The sequence below is a fragment of the Pelobates fuscus genome, chromosome 3 (genome assembly GCF_036172605.1).
Source record: "Pelobates fuscus isolate aPelFus1 chromosome 3, aPelFus1.pri, whole genome shotgun sequence".
Classification (NCBI taxonomy): domain Eukaryota; kingdom Metazoa; phylum Chordata; class Amphibia; order Anura; family Pelobatidae; genus Pelobates; species Pelobates fuscus.
This window is the reverse complement of record NC_086319.1, coordinates 237551770-237564893: the sequence shown is the minus strand read 5'-3', so window position 1 is coordinate 237564893 and position 13124 is coordinate 237551770. Positions and strand designations below refer to the sequence as shown.

The 13124-nt window shown below is 36.5% G+C and overlaps 1 protein-coding gene across 29 annotated transcripts in view; it reads left to right on the top strand.

The window, feature by feature from the left end:
- The window catches only part of CELF2 (CUGBP Elav-like family member 2), a 395195-nt gene that overhangs the window by 235691 nt on the left and 146380 nt on the right, over nt 1-13124 (top strand). For all 29 annotated transcript variants that reach the window (XM_063448243.1, XM_063448239.1, XM_063448242.1 and 26 more), the window contains one exon: nt 6179-6261. In XM_063448243.1, the coding sequence (XP_063304313.1) occupies nt 6179-6261 (83 nt within the window). The remainder of the gene's footprint in view (nt 1-6178; nt 6262-13124) is intronic.

The following is a 13124-nucleotide window of genomic DNA, read 5'->3' as shown; positions in this document are numbered from 1 at the left end:
GGACCAAACTTCTGGAATAAAAGGAAATCATGACATGTCACACATGTCATGTGTCCTTAAGGGGTTAAAGGACCACTATAGTGCCAGGAAAACATACTCGTTTTCCTGGCACTTTAGTGCCCTGAGGGTGCCCCCACCCTCAGGGCCCCCTTCCCGCCGGGCTCTGGTGTGAGGAAGGGGTTAAACTTACCTCTTTCTCCAGCGCCGGGAGGGAAGCTCTCCTCCTCCTCTCCGCCCTCCGATCCTCCCTTTCGGCTGAATGCGCATACGCGGCAAGAGCTGCGTGCGCATTCAGCCGGTCTCATAGGAAAGCATTTACAATGCTTTCCTATGGTCTCTTGCGTGCTCTCACTGTGATTTTCACAGTGAGAATCACGCAAGCGCCTCTAGCGGCTGTCAGTGAGACAGCCACTCGAGGATTTGGAGGCTGGATTAACCCTATTATAAACATAGCAGTTTCTCTGAAACTGATATGTTTATAATAAAAAGGGTTAATCCTAGAGGGACCAGGCACCCAGACCACTTCATTAAGCTGAAGTGGTCTGGGTGCCTAGAGTTGTCCTTTAAGTGCAAGAGGTTTATAAGATGCTCTTTTAGAGCCACTGTTTATGTATTTCAAGTACCTAGAAAGCCCAAGTGTGATGAACTTTTATAACCTATAGTATTTAGGACCACAAGAGTTTTTAAGTAAGGAAAGATGCTGATAGTTATTACGGATGGTACTGGAGGTATGATTGTGCCTTCCTCAAATAGAGATCTGGATAGAATAATACATTAAATCTGTCTAAGGAACTGTAATGCTGGAAGGTGGTTGAGGTGCAACAATGTGATCGTTGGAATTAGTAGCACGATATAGGAATGCATGGACATGGGAGACAGATTAGGCATCAGAGAGGTGGCAAAAAATAGTAAATGGAATGTTGTGTTGAATAGAGATATGAAATATGGTGAAGTGATGATGTGAGATGAAGAAGGGCTGGAAATGGTCTTTGAATGAGGCATTGAAATGGGACAAGACTTCAGTATTGATGTATCACACTCATGATGAGATTAGGAGCTACATTTAGGTGTGATAGAGGTGGGTCATAAGTCAAATATGGCAATAAGATTGAATGGTAACTGGGGCAGAAGATAAATATGTAAGGCAGATGGAGTAGTAAGTCAATGCTATTCACTGCTGGCATATTAAATGACCCATGGTTGTTAATAGGGATATATTGCTAATGTAACACTCGCACAAGCTAAATAAACCTGCTGTGGGGTTGAGTGGCTTCATTCCATGTCATTTCCTAGGAGTGTTCCACATTATATCTGCTCTTTTAATGACTTGATTTTCTTTTAATATACATAATCTCTGTCTTGAGTAGAACCCCCTGATGTATTTTATACTTTAAACCATTTAATCAATATAGGAAAGTGTGTTCATGTAATAAACTTTTTTTTTTCTGGAATGGAATTAACATACTGCATTTATTATAACATCAAAAGATTTTAATCAGCTTATCCACTGATCTGTAACTGACCTCATGATACCTAAATGAGTGAAATAAATTTGAGTTTAATTTTTTCATATACTCCATTTTTAGTATATTAAACTATGAAATTGAGTTGGTCTGTGTTAATACAAACGGGACCTCCAATATCTCTACTGCAATTACTTGTAATTATGGAAAATGGGGAAATATTCATCATGGCAGGGGGTCTCTGACCTATTTAACTCCTTCAGTATTGAAGGAAATTGTAACATTAATAACAAATTAATTTCCAGCAGCAATAGGTATTAAATAGAAGTTCTGCAGATACATTAATAATGAATGCCTGTTTATAATAAAAAATAAAATAATAAAATAATCATATGTACCAATGTCGATTGATAGCAATTCAACAATTACTTTAAACTCAGAGGCCAGATGTTTTCCTGTTAATTACTATTTATTCATTGATGCCCGCTTATTCTAATATGCTGATGGGGTCCTTTGCATGAGGCTTTATTCACTAAACAGTGAATTGCAGCAAAATAAAAACCGGATGATAGAACGTTAGCTAAAATAGCCAAACTATGACTATAGATAAATTGGAGAATTTTTGTAAATCAACTATTTTAGCCTGAATTTTGACATTCATAATTTCATTGCCACTATTCTTTGAATAGAATCCTTTGCATAAGCATATACCAAGCGGATGTACTATGCTATTGCATGCACAGAGTTTTCATTTTTCGGTAGGGAATAAATATTAATAATGGTACTATTTGGATTGTATAGGACTATAAATATATAGGCATTCCATATGTTATCCCCATTAACTATATATATATACATTTCAGAGGGTCCTTGCACTCGAGCTCTGAATTAAAGTAGCCGGGTGCTTGCAGTCATGGGAAGGCAATACATACAGTATTAAGGGATGACCAGCACTCACAGACCTTTGAAGTTAAAAAGTGTTGTCTTTATTGAAGATTCATTCAAACAGGACCGACGTTTCAGTCCCTGTTCGGGACTTTCATCTGGTAACCTTATCCTGATAAAAGTCCCGAACAGGGTCTGAAACGGTCCTGTTTTAATGAATCTTCAATAAAGACTACACCTTTTAACTTCAAAAGTCAGTGAGTGCTGGTTATCCCTTTATACTGTATATAATTGTCTTTATATGACTGGTATATGTAAGCTTCACAAACTTACCTGTACCTGGCACTTGCATCGCTCCACTCTTCGGGCTACGTGGGCAGAACACACCACATGGTCGCACTACTGCAGTCCTCAGGCCGCATGGTCCGAGCACTCCACATGGCCACGTGGCCTGAATAGTATACTCACCTTCGGTTCCACAAAAGGCTCCCTCTGCTGGTTTGCGGACTGAACTGCAGATCCTTAAATAATTATATTCCCATGACATCACGCCTTTAATGGGACTGCGCTGTCTAGATGACCCCATGCTGTTTGAGGTCGCAAAGATGGCGTGGACCAATAGGATTTTTTCTTAACCTATTTAAGGCCTGTTCTAGCCCTTACTCATTGCCCTATCGTGCTATATATAAGTCTCTCTTGTTGTATTCCTGTTATTGACCTTGGCTCATATTTGACTTGTGATTTCTTTTATCTTGACCTTCGCTTTCTATTTTGAATTGTGATTTCTGGTATCCTGACTCGGCTTCGTAGTTGACGCGTGATTTTCTGGTATCCTGACCCGACTTTGTATATACTCTGTGTATTTCTGTTTACCTGACCTTGGTTTACCCTGACTTTGTTTCTTGCTGTTAAAATAGGTTAAGTCCGGTCATTCTAAGGCTCTGTAATAAGTCTTTTGGATCCACTTTTTGTGGGTTTTCACTTTCCTACGTGTTGGGGTAAAAATCCTCTGCCAGTAAGAAAATAACTAGCTCAGTTTTTTACAATAAATCCTAAAATTAACAAAGGCACTATTACATATAAAACATACCATAACATGATTATGTATGCCCCCTATTGATTCTAGATGTTGGAAGTTGTAAATTTGTAAAATAACTATTTAAAGTTGCACAATGTATGTTTTAATTTACACCATTTAAAAAAAAAAAAAAATGATTTGGGTTCCTGCTTTATAGTTTCAATTTAATTATTTTGGATAACATTTTCAAATGATCACAATCCGTTAGAAAAACCTTTCAGATGATTTACTTACAGAATTTTCCATAAACTTTAAAGGTGACTTGTGTAGAGAAATTACACAAAGTGTTTCTAACAGATTGTGATAATTTGAAAAGCGTATTCAAAATAATTAAATTGAGGCTTAAATTAGTTGAACTACAATGACATCACACATCCGTTTACGTCTATAAGGTGCTGAGTGTGACCTCACTGCGACAGATTTGAAAGCAAATCAAATAATGAAGTCAAAACATTAAAGGACCACTCTAGTGCCAGGAAAGCATACTCGTTTTCCTGGCACTAGAGTGCCCTGAGGGTGCCCCCACCCTCAGGGACCCCCTCCCGCCCGGCTCTGGAAAGGGGAAAGGGGTTAAATCTTACCTTTTTCCAGCGCTGGGCGGAGAGATCTCCTCCTGCTCTCCTCCTCCGATCCTCCTCTTCTCCTCCCCGTCGGCTGAATGCGCACGCGCGGCAAGAGCTGCGCGCGCATTCAGCCGGTCACATAGGAAAGCATTCATAATGCTTTCCTATGGACGCTGGCGTGCTCTCACTGTGAAAATCACAGTGAGAAGCACGCAAGCGCCTCTAGTGGCTGTCAATGAGACAGCCACTAGAGGACATAGGGGGAAGGCTTAACCCATTCATAAACATAGCAGTTTCTCTGAAACTGCTATGTTTATGAAAAAATGGGTTAACCCTAGAAGGACCTGGCACCCAGACCACCTCATTAAGCTGAAGTGGTCCGGGTGCCTAGAGTGGTCCTTTAAATAACTCCTATATGTTGAGGGATCACAAAGGAATTAGAATTGAAAAAAAATCCTTACATATATCATCCATGTGTATTTCTGTAATGAAATCCATTTCGTGCAATAACTACTAACACGGATTCCCTTCCATATAAGATGTGTTTTATTTATATTCTATCTTCCAGCTGTAATATCTGCAATAATCCAATTCACATTAATTAAACAGATTAATTGAAATAGACCAAGTAAGCAAAACAAAAAATGTGACTTTACTGCACATTCTAATGTATGCAAAGCAGGCATTTGGATCTTCTGTTAAATGCTATGTGAATTGTTCTACATGTTTATGACCTGTGATTTATAGTCTTATATGAAGTTAAAAGAAGTGTCTTTAGTAGACAAAGAACAGAAGTGAGATTTAGCTCACAAGAGCCACCTTCTGGAAAACAGGAGGGATTTTTTTTTTTTTTTTTTTTTTTTTTTTTTTACACTGACTGTATACTTGGAAAGGGAAAACGATCCTATAGGCATCTAATGAGTACATATCCAATATTTAAGTAACATAGTATTTGTAAGTGTTATTGTAAATGTTTTACTGAATCTCATGCAAAAATGCCCTTCTTTTAATGGCCAGCATATTTGTTACATGTCCTCAACTTTGATCAGCCTTATAGAAATACGATATAAAATAAATATGCACTATATAATTGTTTTCCTGTCTCCTAGATTCATTTTCAGTTTTATATGATTACCTTTAAAGGGATGGTGTCCTATTATAGAGACGTTAGGAAAAAGTTATTTGGTTGAGCTCGGTCCACCTTTTCAAGAGGTGGGCCATATATCACTGGAAATCACGTTGGAAAGGTGGACACATTATGATATAATACTGTTTTCTCAGTTATGTGTCAGTAGGTTTGATGGCAAGTTTTAGAGGCAGTCAAAATATTTAGAAATAGTTTCTTTATCATTTGGAAGGCAACTTTAAGGTAGAAATGCCTGGTACTATAATAAGAGAAAGGAGGGGGGAAAAAAGAGATAGTTTTTAAAATTGAGATATTGTCTTTTCTTTCTGTGTTTTTGCTAAACTCTAGACAAAAACAGAGGAAAGTATTCTGGAAAAAAAATGCAATGAGACATTGACAGCAGTATACAGAACAGACTTTCCTGGATATCAGATTTTTCCCACCTATTAAACATTTAAAAAGCCTTTGATAGCAATGAAAGATGAATGCTGAGTGGCTGCAAATATACTTGAATGCTCCTTTAAATAAAAAGACATCAGAGGTCAGTGGCCATAATGCAGCATTTTGTCCCTCACTGAATGCATCTATTGGTATTTGCAATCTTATACAAGCATTTTAATGATTTATTCACTAAACAGTGAAAAATAAAATGTAAGCTACAATGGCTAAATTAAAAAAACAAACAGATCTCTTACTCGACCTCAAATTGGTTATTTTAGCTTAAATTTTGCAATTGATTATTCCTTTTGCTACAATTCACTGTGTAGTGAATAAACCCCCATGTTTATGTTCTCGGTTTGTGGAGGACTAAAGTGCTGCTTAGCATTAGCAGGTGTAAATCCAGCCATTAGATGTGTAGCCAGCAAGTGACAAATTGTACATTGCACTAAATTGTTCTTCAAGTAATGCCGATTGCCAGATAAACGTTCACTACATGGGTTAACCTTCTATTTTAATGTGCTTAAAAATGCCACGTTCAATAGGCCATTTATCTTCACTTTCAGTCTATTTCTTGAACTTTTTTATCGTTTTTACCTAATCATTTTCTCTGTGTCCTCCGCAGGTTGTTGTTTCGTAACATTTTATACAAGAAAAGCTGCACTGGAAGCACAGAACGCATTGCACAATATTAAAACTTTACCTGGGGTGAGTGCATTATTCTTATCCTTGACACTATGCCACCATGAAATGCCATTTATTTGTTCTGCTTAGTCCTGTGGAATTGCTATCTTTTTGAAAACCCAAAGCACTGACAAGAAGGTGTATAATACTGCCAGCCAGCAATGGAACGAAAGCATGTTGTTGAGTTAATCCCTTAATTGTCTAAACCAGATGGATTTGTCTAGAGTACAGAAGCTGTATTTTAGTCTTTTCCTAGGAAATAAACTTCTGTCTGTCTGCTGCTTTATTGGTGTAATCTCATCTAATTGTGCTAGATTTTGCTTTATATAGTTTTGTTTGGCATGAGTAAAACTCCTCAGGAAATCTAGAAATGCATTCTCTCTTCAGTCCATGATCCCTTTAGTCTAGTAAGAGCATATACCAAAGGAAGTCAAAGTGTTATAATATGTTATTATTATTTAAAATAAAAAAAAATAAAAATTTGACTTGTGCACAAGGAAAAATTAGTTTGCATCCAAACCACTTCATATAAAAATATTGAATACATTTGAGACAGTGAATGTTTGGCCATATAGTGGTTTGGCTTGTCCAAATTTCATTGACGAAAAAAGATTCAGAAAAATAAATCAAATAAACCAAAAGGGCTTAAAAATGGGCCAATCAGTGTACTGCAAAATTTATGCAAAATATTTTGTTCACAGATCAAGTAAGAAAAAGTAACCAATAGAGGGAAAAGAGGAGGAACAGTAAAAAAGAAATACGTATCTCTTTTTTCTCTCTTTATAGATCCATTCACATTTGATCTGTGAATAAAACCAACATTTAGTGGCTGCACCTTAGCAATCAGTCACCTTCTTTTTAGCCATCATTCAGCTGGTTTTTTTGTTACACCATAGGCTGAATTCCAAATCATGGATCAAACCAAACATGCTAATTCATTTGTTTGGTTCGTGATTCGGCTACATTTCGGCTCAGAGTTCAATTCACCCCATCAGCCAAATTTGGAAAAATGTAATCTCCAAGTCTATTTCATGTAATATTTCATTGTGTGCATAATATTTTCTAATGCATACATATAAAAAAAAAATGTTTTTTAGTGCATTCCCTGGTTTGTCATTCGTGGGAGCACGCATCTTTGTTAAAGTCTTCTTTGGTCAGAATCAACACTTGCCCAGCCAATTACTATATTCAACAAATAGCTAAAACCATCCCAGAGCATGTTTTTAAGATCCCTGGGACTTAATGTGATGTCAGGACTTGTGAATGCACACTACCACTTAGTCTTTAGCCACAAATTCCTGTTATCTGATCAAAGAGGTCTTAAAGATGGCTGATAACACTGAGCAAGTGTAAGCCAGGAAATGCATTGAAAATAGGTATTTACTTATATACGCAGTACAAAATAATGCACACATAGGCTATAATAAATATACCGAGTTATTCACTTAAAGGGCTACTCCAACTAGGATAAGCCATTCTGCTTTTAGAAGTGGTCATGATGGTAGAAGTCTGTATGTGAAGAGTTTCTGCTCGAAATCTACACACACTGAGATATTTGCACTTTTGTGCCGGAGGTAGTTGCACCCTGGCACACGTGGCTTAGGTTTTTTTCCCCATCCCTCCCCGTGTTCACCCACAGTCCTGCTCTTGCTGGCTCAGTGCATGTAATGCTTCTCTATGAGTGATGAAGTCGGTGGATTCCTGGTAATTTTAATCTTCATTTTACAGGGTCTTACAAAGGGGCTTTTAAAGTGCCATACAAAGATGTTAAACAAAGGGCTTGAATAAGTGGGAATTGTCAGGAATTCAAGGTGAATTCAAAATTTCAAGGCAAAAATAGCCAAAGTAGAAGCATAGTTCACATGGAGAATCTTTCCACTAGGACTATTTTGGCCCTAATTTTAAAATTCACTTTGAATTCCTAACCATTCCCTGATTGATCCCTGATTATCTTTTTGTATAGCAATTAATGACAGCTTCTCTTTAATTGGACTGAATATTGGTTTTACCGAGTCAACAATAAACAGCTCCCTCTGCCTTGTTTATTAAGTACTGTGTATTTAAAAGCCATTTCTAGTAATCTTGACTACCTTGTTGTTGATACTTTCTGCAATAAGAGCATTGTGCACACATGGAATTTATACAAGGAAGGCTATAGAGGGTCTTTATGTCAGCTTTCATTCAAAAACAAGGATTTTTTATAGAGACCTAAGAAAAAATGAGTATAATCACATAGTGCATTCTGTCAGTGTTCACCACCACTTTTACTAACTTATTTTGGCACGGGCATCTTATCCATCAATCCATCCTCCAGTCTGATATACTGTTTTTCAACTTGTGTTCCTCTACCCCTTCATCATAGATTATAATCTCAAGAAGTAATTTAAATTTTGTCAGAAAAAAAACTTTTTATATTTGTAAATGTTGGCGCTATATAAATGACTATAAATATATTCATGTTTGGCCTTATTATAATGAAACTGCATTATCATCATAAGGCATTTTAAGCAATGACCTTTACAAATATGGGTAAGGGTTTGCATCACATATAACAGTGCATGGTCCATAGACAGATTAACAAGAAACTCAATTATTGGTGACTTGATTTGGATATCCATGTGCGTCCCTTCCTTGGTCCTGCACACAAAGCCAGCAATATCAAAATAAAGCAACGTCCCCATTTCAAGCATTTTATGGGTGGATTTCCTGTTCGTTTTTAACATGACCAGTAGCTCTTTTGTACATAATTGTGGCAGTTTTTCCGAATAGATGCCGTGCACAATATCATTTAATTAGATAATTTAGCATGAGTAGCATTAATTGGGTTAGTAAGCCTTTGAGATATTAAAACCTGATGATTTCCCTTGGAGGATAATTATCATCTAGACAACAGAAATGCATTTAGAGAGGATTTTGCAGGCCTGCAGCATTAGAATATTGGTCTTGAGTTCGGTGCCAGCTCACACAGGGCACTAACACATACCACATCAATGACATGGCATGTTTATTTAAGAATGTTTAATAAATTAGACAAACTTAGCATGTTCCTGTTTTATGTTAGTAATATATCAACTGTGGTGGCCAGTAACCTATGGCAAGCTCATATAGTGTATCAGTCATTTTGATGCCATTAGGTTTATAATTTGAAGGATGACCACAGTCACTGTCATTTAAATGTTTCTAAATGTTTCTAAATTTATAGCCTTAAATGGCAAATTGCTCAGAATTACAATTGTGTCCTTGGGGTCAAATTTCAAGTTCTAGGCTACCAGCCCAGCCCAGCCCAAAATCACTAACCACCACTGCAAGTCTAAAGGATTCATGGCACACTTACCAGGGATGGATTTCTATTTGTCGTGGATAACTTCTCACTCACCAATGACTAGTGGACAAGTGGAAAGTTTGAGCCCTAGCTCGATATATCAATACGACCACGTTTTACCACATTTGCTCCTCTACCATCTCTGTTTGACTTTGCATTGGTTTTTTTTACAGCATAAGGATATAAGTGACCAACATACATTATAAGGTGTTTGATTATCTGAGGGTGCACAGCAATCCTGCAATCCAGTATTGTGTCAAAAGAAAAGAATAATCCATCATATATGCTTACTGCTTCAGCACTACACATTTTTTTAGAGGTGAGCAACATCTTGGCCATATGTGATGGTCTTTGTCTTAATGCTTTCACATACGGCCAAAACATTGCTCACCTGTGTGTGGTCCTTTTACAAACTTTTGTTTGCTACAGTAAGGCAGTATCCTGAACCATTGTCTTGTTCTGTGTTGCTTTTGGTGGGCATATCTCATTTAATATTAATCATGCCTTTTTTTCGAAGTACAAATTAATATAGTGTAAAGCTGAAAAAGGTGGTAAGCACACACAAATAGAGGAATTGTTACCTCATTTACACAGTCCTCTTGTTTTGAATAAAAACAATATTTCCTAGACTGAGATGAAAATAAAGACACAACATAGTGTAATCTGTATATATACTCTGTAGGTAGGTGTCAGAATTCAAAAGGAATATACTATTAATCTGGTACTTTACAAGTAACAGGCCAAAGGTTTTCCGCATTGATCTTGACCTTTTTTTCAGATTATTTTTGGAATACATTTGAAAACAATTTTGAGCACACATTTCATAACACATTGTTAAATCTACTCCAATGTGATTACCCACAATATAAGTCTTTTATAAACATATTAGGTGACTCTGTTGGATTATAAAAGTTACCATGCTGTAACAAGAGGTAAAATGTTTGCACAAGGACTCGGATAAGGGTAGAGGTGATGTACATTGAGCTACTAGAGTATAAAACTGTTTATGGTTCTCGACCTGTTTTACCTTCAGGGTGTTAAGCCATTTATTTTAATTGCCTCCTTCCTCTCTTCCTTTCGGACACTGGGGCACCAATTATGGGGTTAAACTGTTTTAAAATGATTGAAAGGTAAGGCAGCGCATACACACTTCTGCTCCAATAATAACTTATTCTGCCCCATAACAACTTTATTGATATGAAGATGTTATAGGTGTGCTAATATTCCTTAAAAAGACATAAGACTCTTGGTATTATCACTGTAGATCAGCTTAATTACAGGATAGAAAAGCCTGACAGGGGTACATGGCTGGGAAATAAAAAAAATATTCCTCCAATAGGATGATACTGACCAAGTATGAGATATTTGTTTAATATATATTTTTAAAATTCATTATTTAGTCAATTTATAGATAAATAACAAAGACACGTGAACATCAATCATATGACTAAAAAAGGAGATGTCATGACACAGAGCCTGTAGTTTCCATGGCAAACATTTAAACAAAAGGTTACGCAGCTCTAGTTACAATGAGACAGAAAAGCAAATAATATATTGCATATTGCGGTACAATATTAAACTCTCCTTTACAATTATGTCGAAATGCGAGTGACCGTGAAAGGGAGAGAGAGAACTGTGCAAAGGAGCGGTATAGAGTCCCAGGAGTAAGTAAATCATAAGAGGACCAATAGTATTGCATGACTAATATAAATATTTTATATGCAAGTTTGTGCTTGGTCAAATGAAAAGGACAAAAAAACATCCATATTAGCATAATATGCATAAAATAAACAATGTTATAGATGATGTAGTGTAATAGGTTTAAATATCTGTGTCTTGAAATGAATATAGATCTGTGAAATGATAAGCTCTGATTTTAGAGACATGGCATTTCAAGTTCTTTATTTGTGAATTTAAATCTAAATAATTAGCAAACTACCTCTTAGTGTTAATTATTTTACAACCTCTTGGGATTACTTAGTTAAGTCTACTAACTGAGAAATCAGAAAAACAAACACAGCAGAAATTGAATTTACCAGAAATATCTAAGAGAATGCAAATGAATAATACCACGTGTCCATTCCTGGTATTAGGCATTTTTAAAAAGGCAAAGAAACTGGCTTTTTTTTTAACAGCCCAAACAATCAAACAAAGATCTTTACATTCTATTTTATTTAAGTGTAGTCCAGCTTTAAATTATGTATATTTGTGCTGGATTCTATCCATTGTAGGCATATTGAGCTCAACCAAAAGACACTATTTAATGTAATTTTGAAAATTGTAGTGCAACACAAAAACACAGGAGTAATGATGATGATATACAATATTTTCTAAATTCAGTTTATTTTAGATAGAGTTTCCTATGACTGATATACCCCACACATTTTGATACATGTAGTAAACAGCTCTGTCCATTAAAGGGACACTACAGCTTATTGAATTTTGAATTGAATGCAACTACAGCTTATTGAATTTGTTCTGGTGAGTAGAATCATTACCTTCAGGCTTTTTGCTGTAAACGCTGTCTTTTCAGAGAAAATGCAGTGTTTACATTACAGCCTAGTAACTTCACTGGCCACTCCTTAGATGGCTGTTAGAGATCCTTCCTGGGTCATGGCTGCCTAAAATGCATCCAAACATTCAGTGTCTCTCAGTCTCAGCCAATCCTATGGGGAAGCATTGTGATTGGATCAGACTACCACTTCTGAAGATGTCAACAGACTGCTTGTTTTTCTGAGGCAAACAGCATGCAGAGTTACAGCTTCAGGCTTAAATACAGTAATATTTTGCTATATTTATGGAGGCATGAGGGGCCCAGGGGGGCTAGATGGTGGTTTTAACACTATAGGGTCAGGAATGCATGTTTGTGTTCCTGACCCTATAGTGATCCTTTAAGGAAATACATTTTCATGTTCAGTGCAGTCATTCCCAACTTGTCATAATCCACAGCTATGACACTAGTCTTTACTTCTTGAATAGGTCATGTCCAGCTACTGATTCAGGTTTGGTCATGCATCTATGCTCTGGATTTGTTGATATTTGTTCCTTAACACTCACTGTGGTTGACAAATTATTTTAATTTGAACATTGCAATTGCCACTATGAATGAGACTTATTATGATATCTTTAAATACACTAAATTAAGTCCCACTACTCCTAGGCGGCAGCAATGACCATAGTACACATCAGCCCCAATACATACAATAAAATCAAAGAAAAAAGTTACCTGTGCACTATTCCAAATCCATATGTATATTTATACACACTTGTTGTTTTAAATGTTATAAATCAATATATAGAGTAGACAGTAAGGTTTAAATTAAAAAATAATTCTACTCACTTCATAACTTTGTGGATATTTTTTGAATACTATGAACACAATGAGACCTTATTGTTGTGGTTATGATGTGAAGAGTCTTTGAGTGCATTCGGCCATTTTAGTAAAACAGTTTTGAGCGGTTCGACAAAAACAAGGTTCTCCTGGCACCTAAAGCCCAGTCCTTAAACTTTATCTGACTAAATTCATCCATCCGTCTTATAGTCTTTCATTGTCTTCCAAGCCAAG